Raw genomic sequence first — 10,934 nt, 5'->3', positions numbered from 1 at the left:
AAACGAGCAGTTCTGTGGCGTTCAAGGAGACGAGGTCTTTGAAGACGTTTTTTGTTTTTGAAGCCCTTCAGTCTCTGATGGTTATGGGGCTGTAGTCAGCACCAGTAAGGGCCTTAATTTGGGTCGAGGATTATCCAGTGTCTTGAAGGACAGCCAATTGGATCCTCCGGCTCAGTGCTGATGAAATTTTTGTTGGGTCTTCCACTTGACTTTTTTGTTCCATAACCCTCAGGATCATTTAAGAAATTCCAAATGACTGTCTTACTGCGTCCCACCTCAGCAGCGATGGCGCGCTGTGAGAGACCCTGCTTATGCAGTTCAACAACCCGACCACGTTCAAAAAGGGAGAGTTTTTTTGCCTTTGCCATCACAACATGTGACTACCTGACAGAAAATGACAATGAATCCACATCTTTGCACACATTTGGCCTTTTAAAGACATGTGGTCCTAAAATTTGGATCAGCTGAAAAACAGCCTGTTTCAGTTTAATCGTTATTTTCAATTAATTGAAAGCTCAAAAAATGTTTTGTCTCACACTCATTTCTTCTTGTTGCATGTTGAAGCTCTACTTGGAACCTTGTTAAGATCCAACAATGTAAAATAAGATTTTTTGCCATTTTTCAAATGGTCTTAAACTTTTGATCAGGACTGTGTGTATATATATATATATATATATATATATATATACACACACACACACACACAAACACAGTGCCATGCAAAAGTTTGGGCACCCCTGGTGAAAATAATTTTACTGTAACCAGTTTAGCAAGTTGAAGATGAAATGATCTCCAAAATAGGTACACATTGATTACTGGCGGTGGATTGCTGAAGTTATTTGGTCGCCGATTCTAAATGTAAGACAGCTTCAATGCTGTCTTACATTTAGACCATTTTATCGTATCCCCTTCCCTTCCCACATCATGCCCACTTTTGTAGACCTGGCATGAGCGGGGAAAAAGTCACAGATTCTGCCACACCATGGCGTGCAACAGAATCTGCGCCAGATATATGCCAAAAAAGTTGCGTATATCTGGTCATAATTGACTCCCATAAAGTTAAAGATGAAACATACTTTTCAACAATTTAAGTAATATCAGTGTATTATTATGATTTGAAAAAGTATGGGAACCCAAGGAGATTCAAGAGCTCAGATAACTTTGACCGAGGTCTCATTAGTAAGACCATTGTTAGAAAAGAGCAAGTGATGCAAATTTTAAAGCTTTATAAATACCCAGACTCCTCTAATCTTATCCCAAAAAACAGCAGCCATGGGTTCTTCTAAGCAGCTGCCTAACACTCTGAAAATGAAAATGGTTGAGGACCACAAAGCAGGAGAAGGCTATAAGAAGATAGCAAAGCGTATTCAGGGTGCCATTTCCTCAGTTCAAAATGTAATTAAGAAATGGCAGTTAACAGGAACAGTGGAGGTCAAGAAAAGGTCTGGAGAACCAAGACAGCAGCTCGTACGATTGCTAGAAAAACTGTTAGACAGTGTTAGGCTACTTTCACACTTGCAGCAGAGTGATCCGGCAAGCAGTTTCGTCGCCGGAACTGCCTGCCGGATCCGGCAAAACGTATGCCAACTGACGGCATTTGTAAGACTGATCAGTATCCTGATCAGTCTGAAAAATGCCTGATCCATCTTACAAATGCATTGAAATGCTGGATCCGTCTTTCCGGTGTCATCCGGAAAAACGGATCCGGCATTTATTTTTTTCATGCGCAGACCAGCATGACGGATCCGGCATTCCGGTATTTTGAGTACATTCCTAATTCATTCCTATCGAAAAAAAATGCCTTCAGGCAAGTGTTCAGTTTTTTTGGCCAGAGATAAAATTGTAGCATGCTGCGGTTTTATCTCTATCCTGATCAGTCAAAAAGACTGAACTGAAGACATCCTGAACGGATTGCTCTCCATTCAGAATGCATAGGGGTTAAAACTGATCAGTTATTTTCTGGTATAGAGCCCCTAGGACGGAACTCTATGCCGGAAAAGAAAAAGGATAGTGTTAAAGTACCCTTAGAAAAAACTTCATTGTGCTAAAAAAATATATTTAGAAAGTGCAGGGCAAGATTATTCAAGGTGTAGGGAAAGGATAGGGAGGAATCATTCCACTGCATTTATGTTGAACAGGGTTCAGTTGGGAGGTTACAGCCTGGGTAAATGGAACAATCCTATTTCACCTTGCAGCTCTGACTGGGGACCCAAATTGTCATTATACAGCTCTGTTTTCCAGCAAACCGTTCTTATTATGGTGCAAGTGCTGTTTGATACAGGCATTAACAGGGTTTATTACAAGGAAATATTTCTACGTCTTATTTGCCCTTGTGCGGTGCAGTTATATTTTCTAAAGCATTTTTTGGCTTTTATTAGTGGGAAAAAGGGCTTATTAGCCGTTGTGTGGTAAAATGCTAAAATTACAGCCCTTTTTGTTGTATATTAGTTGCAAAAGTAAAATATATTTGCCGTTCACCGGTGCAGTTATATGTTCTAAAGCAATGATGCCCAACCTACGTCCCGCGGGCCAAATCCGGCCCGCGAAGCTATGTCATGCGCAGTGACTGGTGGCGGAGCTTGCGCTCAGTTGAAGAAGGACATGCCTGGGCCACTGCAGTAGCACAGTACAATTATTTTCTGCAGCGACTGGAGACCCCATCCCCCCACACCCATTGTACAGACCTCATCTGGACTCTCACCCAGGCATCAGAAAACGTCGGAGAAGGTGAGGAAGTGTCAGAAGGGAGCAGGAGTTCTATGGAGGATTTGACTGGCGAGGTGTGGTAGTGGTGGGAAGTGTTTTTTATAGTGATGATCGAGAATGCTCGGCCGAACACCAGTTTGGCTCGAGCATCTCGATCCTCGGCACATGGCGGTATTCGGCCGAATGCCGCATGTGCTCGAGCACAATGCTCGAGTCTCCACCCCGCACGTTTCTTGCCTGCTACGCAGCCTTTAAACGTGCAGGTAAGTACTGCCCTCACTGTATGTTGGCTGCTAACATTACAGTGATTGGCTGGCCGGAACGCATCATCGGGTGCTATATAGCACCCGATGACGCATGTTCAGCTTATTCTTAGAAATGGAGAGCTGCGCTGAGGAAGGGATAGACAATCTATGTTTTATAGTGCAACCTGCGCAAAATTTCTAAAACTTTACAGACCCAAAAGTCCTTCTAAGGACTATTGTGTGTGGCAGCAGTAAAATCTTTTTTTTTAGCGAAAACTGCACTAAATAGCTAAAACTTTACAGTTTCAAAAGTCCTTCAAAAGACTATTGTGTGTGGCAGCAATATCTATTTTTAGGGCATCTTGCGCTAAATAGCATACAATAGTTAGGCCGCTGCAGACAGCGACATAACCTGCGGCACAACTCCAATGCAAAGTGTGCGCATTCCCAAAAAATCGGTGACATCCAGTGTACTTTTTCCATAGACGGTGTCCGCTGCGGACAGTGACATTAGCTGCGCCACATCTCCAGTGTAAAGTGCGCGCATCCAAAAAATATCTGTGACATCCAGTGTACTTTTTCCGTAGACGATGTCAGCTGCGAACAGTGACATTAGCTGCGCCACATGTCCAGTGTAAAGTATGCGCATCCAAAAAATATCTGTAACATCCAGTGTACTTTTTCCGTAGACAGTGTTCGCTTCCAACAGTGACATTACCAGGGCCACATCTGCAGTGTAACGTGTGCGCTTCTGAAAAAATTATCTGTGACATATAGTGTACTTTGTCAATAGACGGTGTCCGCTTTTAACAGTGACTTTACCAGGACCACATCTAAAGTGTAATGTGTGCGCTTCAAAAAATTATCTGTGACATACAGTGTACTTTATAGCGTAGACGCTGCGGACAGTGACATTACCGGTGGTACTTCTCCTGTATAACGTTTCCTCATCCCAAATACCTGTGACATTCCCTGTAATTTTTCATTAGCCGCTGGTGACAGCATTGACATTGTCTGCGGGATATCTCCTGTGTGACGTTTCCCAAATACCTTTTTAAATTTGTTTGCGCATACACTTCCAAATCCTATGCTACTGTACGTGTGACAGACTTTCAATCATATATAACATTTAATATGAAGAAGGCGAGCAGTAAGGGACATGGCAGTGGCCGTGATGATGATGGTGTAGGCAGAGGCCGTGTCCCTGGGCGCGGTGAAACTAGCTTCATGTCCCATTTTGCAAGGTGGCGCATGATTAGGTTATTGGGGAATTCCCTCGGGTCCTCTATTCTCTCCCCATTATCCTCACACTCCCCTACCCTACCTAGTTACCAGACCCCCCGCCAAAAATGACACAGAGCCGCATATTGGCATTAAATGGCCACAGCAGCCTTTTATTAATACAAACATAACATGTAACATATATACTGTATATATATGCAGCAGGCTGAATCCAGCCTGCTTTTGTGGGAGGGGCGTAGGGGGCTTCTTAAGCCCAAGCCGCCCAGCTCACCGGGTGCACGTCCTCTCTCGCCTGACGCTGGTAGGAGGAGCTGCACCCGTCACTTGCATTTACGGCCCGAAAGCTGCCTGCACGTGCAGCGGTTTCTGCACGCCAGAACCGCCAACTCCAAGGTAAATCCCCCCTCCGGTAACCTCATCCCCGTCCCCCACCCTCCTCAGCTCCCGCCCGTCCCCCCGCCACCAGTCTCCTCCGCACCCCGCCCGGTCACTTGCCTCCTCTCCTTCCGCTTCCGTCTCGCCGGCTTGCGCTCCAACCTGGAGCGCATAACGTGACCGCGGCTCGGCGTCCCGGAAGTCGGCAGGAGCGGGCGCTCCCGTCTCTGGCCCCGGCTCGTCCTCCTCTCGCTCCCAGCGCTCGTGGATGCACGGATATCTACGAGCGTCGGGGGATTCGCCTAGCTTCAGCGGCACTCCCCCCCCCCCCCCCGACCCAGCCGGACCGCTGCCGGTGCCGTTGGTCGTGGGGGGGGGAGGATATGGATAGCACTGCCTCCTCAGCTCCCGCCCGTCGCCCCGCCGCCAGTCTCCTCCGCACCCCGCCTGGTCACTTGCCTCCTCTCCTGCCGCTTCCGTCTCGCCGGCTTGCGCTCCAACCTGGAGCGCATCACGTGACCGCGGCGTCCCGGAAGTCGGCAGGAGCAGGCGCTTCCTTCTCTGGCCCCGGCTCGTCCTCCTCTCGCTCCCACCGCTCGGGGATGCATGGATATCCACGAGCGTCTGGGGGGGAAAAGGGGGGGGGGGGCCTGGAAGACAGCCCAGCTTGCTGCCTGGCGTGCCCCTGCCCAGGCCCCCGCCACCCCCACTTCCTCCTGTCACCCTGCCCAGGCCGGTACCCCGCTCCCGGCCGCGGCAGGGGGCCAGGGAGGAAGGAGGAAAAAAAAAAAAAACAGTACATCACCAAACACCGCCTTCACATGGCCATCCATGTCTAAAAAACGCACAACCCCCCCCCCCCACTATCCACCTTCCATCATCCCTGGCACCCGCATCGGGGGAGGGACAGTACGGTCTTCGCTCGGCATCTGTCCCTCCCACTTTTGCCCCCCCCCCCTTCCCTAAACACCGGTTCGCACACCCACCACCACTGGGGCATTTCCCCGCGCGGGCTGGCCTTCCCCTTTGCGCTGGTCCGGTGGGGTCCCGGCGGCTCGGGGGGTCCACCAGCCCAGCACCCGCCAGGTGACTAGCGTCATCCTTCTTCGGGTGGTCACGTCCGGGTAACCAAAAAAAAAAATAAAAAATTTTCATGTTTCCCAACCCGTCCACCCTCCACTACTTTTTTGTCCGCAGGAACGCCCTGCTCTCTTCTCATCTCTTTCCGCTCTCTTAAAAAAAAAAAAAAAAGTTCACAGGCAAGGCCTGTTTCCATCCGACATCGCCGGGCCGTGTCCTATCTCTCTCTTTGTTTTCCGCTCGGGTCACGCAACCGAGGTGTCTTCAAGGTGGTACGCCCACCTCGCATTCCCACACCTACCCCCGGGCCGGGTACGCCCAGGCCCCACTTTGTCCCAACAGTCTTCTTCACAGGTACGCCCTGAACCGCCCCTCAACCCGTCCACCCAGGATCGCCGGGCTCACAATTCTCTCAGCGTCCCCTCGCTACAACCCCATCGGTTCCGCAAGGACGCAATCCTACCCACGTGTTTTTCCACTCCTTGGCTCGCCGCTGCAGCAGTCACGCGCCATCCCCCGGCTCCGGCCCGGTCAAATGCCAGGAAACCTCTGGTCTCGCACCAGTTGCGCTTTCCTTAAATCAACACGTTCGGTCTTGTCCTTTCAGGTGACTAAGCTACTCCGTGAGTGCTCCCTTGGAATCCTTTGGCCCCCCTTTTTTTTTGGTCGTCCAGGTAAGTAGCGACCACGATTCACTATTCCGGCCGCCCGGCACAGCCAATCGTGGCATCATATACTGTTCTTTTCAGGTGAACCAGGGATAATCTCGGCTTCGCCAGGTCGCTTCCGTCCCCTCTGTTCACGGCATTAACAGCTCCAGCATCTTAAGGTAAGGTTATAAACCACGCCCAGTAAGGGGACCTCGCGTCCTCCGGCCTCGCCCCGACGCTGGGCACCTCCGTCCCGCCACGCGCTTCTCTCTGTAATACCACCCGCACCCACCTCGCTTCCCCCTCCAGCTTTCCTTTCCCCTCTTCGTTTCAGCTCCAACATGTCCCACGTGTCCGACATCGAGGACGCTCTATCGATCGTGGAGTCTGCGGTATCGGAACGGGCAAGTCGCTCTTCTTACCGGACTTGGACCATCCCCAAGATGATTGCCGAGCTGGACAAGCGAGGAATCCGCCATTCGGCCACAGCCCGAAAGGCCGAATTATATCACCTATTGTTTCCTGAGCCATCCACAGGGTCCACGGAGCAGATCCCCATGTCGACCATACAGCTGTCACTAACGCAGCTACACGCCACGATAAACAATTTGTCCAGTTCCATCTGTGACATGAACACCAGGCTCCAGGCAGTCGAAAGCAGGGACGCTTCACCTGCCGCACCCTCCAGTCCCGCCCCTGGTCCTTCCACTTCCCAGCCATCTTCCTCAGGTAGGTTGTCTGGGCCGCCCGAAATAGCCCCCTCCTTTTTCGTCCCCGAAAACCTGCGCAGGGACATTCTCGCAGGCAAGGACGTGAACCTGGCTGCGGTCCTCATCTCCACGCACGACACGGTGGAAAACCGGACCATCGCTTGCGGGGACGTGTCCGTAGTCCTGAAGGCCAAAGACGCGAGGTTGAACAAAAAACTCTCCATCCCAGAGTTCGTGCTTGCGTTCAGCCTCTACCGCGACATCATCTGCGCAGCACACCCAGCCAGAAGAGAGGAGCTGGACGCATATTTATACAGGGTCACGGAGCTTGGGCACAAATACGGAGGATTTGCATATTACGACTATCACCTGTCATTTTCGGCGAAGGCAGCTGCAGCCCTCGCCCAGTTCCAGCATATCACCAACTGGGCCTCCCTCGACATGGAGCTATTCTGCAGACACTTTGCAGGTCTCAGGTCTCCTTTTTGCTCCTTCTGCCAGTCAGTCCTGCACGCCTCCGATTGGTGCCCAAGCTCCCACGCCTCCCCCCTGCCAAAACAGCAGCCGAGCACTTCGGCCCCCCAGAAACCGGGTCCGCTCCTGGACAAATTGGGTCGCCCCATCGTGTACCTGGGAAAAAACCAGTTGTGCAACAACTTCAACTCCAGCTTCTGCAACTATAGCAAATGTAAGGCGCTCCACATTTGTTCCACCTGCTTCCGGGCCCACCCCCAGTCCACCTGCTCCCAGCGCTCGGCCAAAAGCTGACTGGCCGACATTAATGTCCCCCTTCTCATCTCCCTCCTCAATACCCACCACGATCCCGCCTTCGTCCAATTCCTGCATTCCGGTTTTTCATCAGGCTTCCACACCGGCCTGGTCACCCTGCCTCGGGATTCCTGGGAGACCCCCAATCTCATGTCAGCCATGACGGACCCGGCCTCGGTGGATTCCCTTCTGCAGGTCGAGCTGCAGAAGGGTTTCATCATAGGGCCTTTTCCCACCCCTCCCTTCCAAGTCTACAGGGTGAGCCCCATTGGGTTGGTCCGCAGCAAAAATTCCAATAAAAACCGACTAATATATGATTTGTCAGCGCCTCATGCATCCAGCACCCCGAGCCTCAACTCGTTGATACCATCAGAAGAATACTCCATGCGCTATTCTTCCCTGGACGAAGCCATCCAACTCATCCTACAGGTAGGGGCAGGGGCTTGGCTCTCAAAAGCGGACATTTCGGACGCTTTCAAGCTCCTACCAATCCAGCCCCACCTCTGGAGGTTTCACGGGATCAAATGGAGGGACCAGTATTACTTTGCCACCCGCCTCACGTTCGGGTCAAAGAGCAGCCCCTGGCTCTTTGATCAGTTCGCCCAGGCCCTCCATTGGATCCTGGTAAACCACGGCAACTGTCCCAGAGTCATACACTACCTGGACGATTTCTTACTGGTCGAGAACCCAAACCATGTGCCCGACAGGTTGGAAAGCCTCCTCTGCATTTTTTCCGCCTTACAGGTCCCAGTGGCGCCATCAAAGGTTGACGGCCCTAGCACGGTCCTCACCTTCTTGGGTATCACGCTCGATACCTGCAGAATGGAAGCCAGACTCCCAGAGGACAAACTAGTCAGGCTCCAGTCATTCATTTCTGCTCACATCGGTTCCAGAACCATGCCCAAGGGCGACCTGCAGTCACTGTTGGGTTCTCTCAACTTTGCAACCCGCATCATGCCGCAGGGACGATCCTTCACAGCAAGACTCCTCCAGTTGTTACCCACAGCCTCAACCCAGGACTCGCTGATCCAACTGGACCGGGAAGCCCTGGCCGACCTGGACATGTGGAGGGTCTTTCTGTCAGCATGGAATGGCATCTCCATGTTCGTCCCTCACTGGAGCCCCACCTGCCCGACCGTGTACTCTGACGCAGCAGCATCCGTCGGGTTCGGCGCCTTATTCGGCCACCAGTGGTTCGCTGATTCCTAGCCCTCCCAGATCCTCTCAGACCCTCAAGCCATCCAGTCCTCTCCTCTCCTTGAATTGTACCCCATCGTGGCAGCAGCTCAAGTCTGGGGCAAAGTATGGAGCAACATGCCCGTGCGTTTTTTCACCGACAACCACACGGTCGTCGACATCATCTCCAAAGGCAGATCCAGTTCACCTAAAGTCATGCGCTTCCTACGCAAACTCACCTGGCTTGCCCTCAAGTTCAATTTCCATGTTTCTTGCACCCACATCCAGGGTATCAGGAACGTCGCAGCAGATGCCTTGTCTCGCTTAAACCTGACTCTCTTCTTCCAGGTCATGCCTCAAGCCGACAGAATCGGGATTCCACCCCCGGACTTCGGCTCTCTGATCCTGGACTAGACAGGCACCTAGTCATGGCTCATACTCTCATCCGCAAGTCCCTGTCCGAAAACTCCACAAGGAACTACCAGTCGGGTTGGAAAGCTTTCGAGGTATTTCGTCACCTTCACCCCAGGGGCAACGTAAGCGAAACCGCTTTCATCATGGCTTTCCTGGCATACTGCCACAAGGACCTACACCTCTCCTTCAGCACCATCAGATCGTATCTGTCAGGAGTCCAGCATCACCTCATGATCCGTCAGCCAGACAGCAACCCTATCTTTTCTTCCCACGCCATCAAAGCCACACTGCGGGGTATTCAAAAATGCTCTCACAAATCCGGACCCGCCAGGCAACCCGTCTCAGGGGACCTGTTCAGGAAACTCTCATCCTCCCTAGACGGCAGTCCTTTTGGCCCTTTCAGAAGCTGCATTCTCAAAGCCGCCCTCTACCTAAGCTTCTACGGCTTTCTCCGGCCCGGGGAATTCACCGGCACCTCTCCTCACAACTCAGGCCCGGCGCTAAACCAACTCACCCGTAGTCGTGAGCGTTTCACCTTCACCTTGCCAGTCTCCAAAACCTCACAAATCGGGCCCCCAGTGCACATAGAATACTTCCCGACTTCCAACTCCTGGTGTCCCGTGGCCGTCCTCAACGGGTTACTCACCACACTGGACAATCGGGCTCCCGCCAGCCCTCTCCTTCCTTTCCCGTCACGACCTCTCACGTCCTCGCAGTTTGTCAAACACATTCGCAGCCTCGCGTCCGGGTTTGGGTTCAACCCCCAGGCCATCACGGGCCATTCATTCCGGATCGGAGCCGCCTCCGCCGCCTCCAAACATGGGGTCCCGGCCCATATCATCCGTAAGATGGGCCGCTGGAAGTCCTCTTGCTTCTCACGATACATCCCGCACCCGAAAGCCGAAATCGCTGCGGCTTTCTCTGACTTAGTTCTGTAGTACCATCTTTCACAATAAAGAGTCGCTCCTTACACCTTTCCTACTCGTATTTTGCCCCCTTTATTTGGCCTACCCTCGTCACGTGGCAACAGGCACACCACCAGCCACTGTAGCTAGATTAGGTTCAGTCACACTCCACAGGCTTCGCGCCGCAGCCAGGACCACAAATGCAGCAGGCTGAATCCAGCCTGCTTTTGTGGGAGGGGCGTAGGGGGCTTCTTAAGCCCAAGCCGCCCAGCTCACCAGGTGCACGTCCTCTCTCGCCCCTCCCTCCCGACCCTTCTCTTTACATCTCCCATAGGGTATGCCCCCTTTATTTGGCCTACCCTCGTCACGTGGCAACAGGCACACCACCAGCCACTGTAGCTAGATTAGGTTCAGTCACACTCCACAGGCTTCGCGCCGCAGCCAGGACCACAAATATATATATATATATATATAAATATATATATATATACCTAGACCTGACGAAGGAGGTCCTAGAAGCCCCGATTCCAGCTGGTGCACCAAACACCCGGCTCAATCCACCTTGCCTCCAGCCGTATCACTCCAGCTCTGAGACACCGAGTGATGGACACCCCACTGAAACCAACCAACTTTCCAACCCTGGGAGTCCAGCCCCACCAATTG

General features: G+C 52.2%; 1 protein-coding gene across 1 annotated transcript; it reads left to right on the top strand.

Moving 5' to 3' along the window:
* Nucleotides 1-6,419: 6,419 nt before the first annotated feature.
* LOC121007254 lies at nucleotides 6,420-10,304 on the top strand. The gene is made up of 3 exons (XM_040439207.1): nucleotides 6,420-6,477; nucleotides 6,633-7,027; nucleotides 9,301-10,304. The coding sequence occupies exons 2-3, from the start codon at nucleotides 6,640-6,642 to the stop codon at nucleotides 10,302-10,304; spliced, it is 1,392 nt and encodes a 463-aa protein (XP_040295141.1). The 5' UTR covers nucleotides 6,420-6,477; nucleotides 6,633-6,639.
* The last annotated feature ends 630 nt before the right edge of the window (nucleotides 10,305-10,934 follow it).

Source organism: Bufo bufo, chromosome 1 (genome assembly GCF_905171765.1).
Source record: "Bufo bufo chromosome 1, aBufBuf1.1, whole genome shotgun sequence".
NCBI classification, from domain to species: domain Eukaryota; kingdom Metazoa; phylum Chordata; class Amphibia; order Anura; family Bufonidae; genus Bufo; species Bufo bufo.
The sequence above is the reverse complement of the archived record's forward strand: the minus strand, read 5'-3'. Positions and strand labels throughout refer to the sequence as shown.

Coding starts and splice junctions, on each gene's coding strand:
- LOC121007254 (XM_040439207.1), top strand. CDS start 6,640: ATGTCCCACGTGTCCGACATCGAGGACGCTCTATCGATCGTGGAGTCT. Junction 7,028..9,300: donor TTCCCAGCCATCTTCCTCAG/GTAGGTTGTCTG, acceptor CTCTTCTTCCAG/GTCATGCCTCAAGCCGACAG.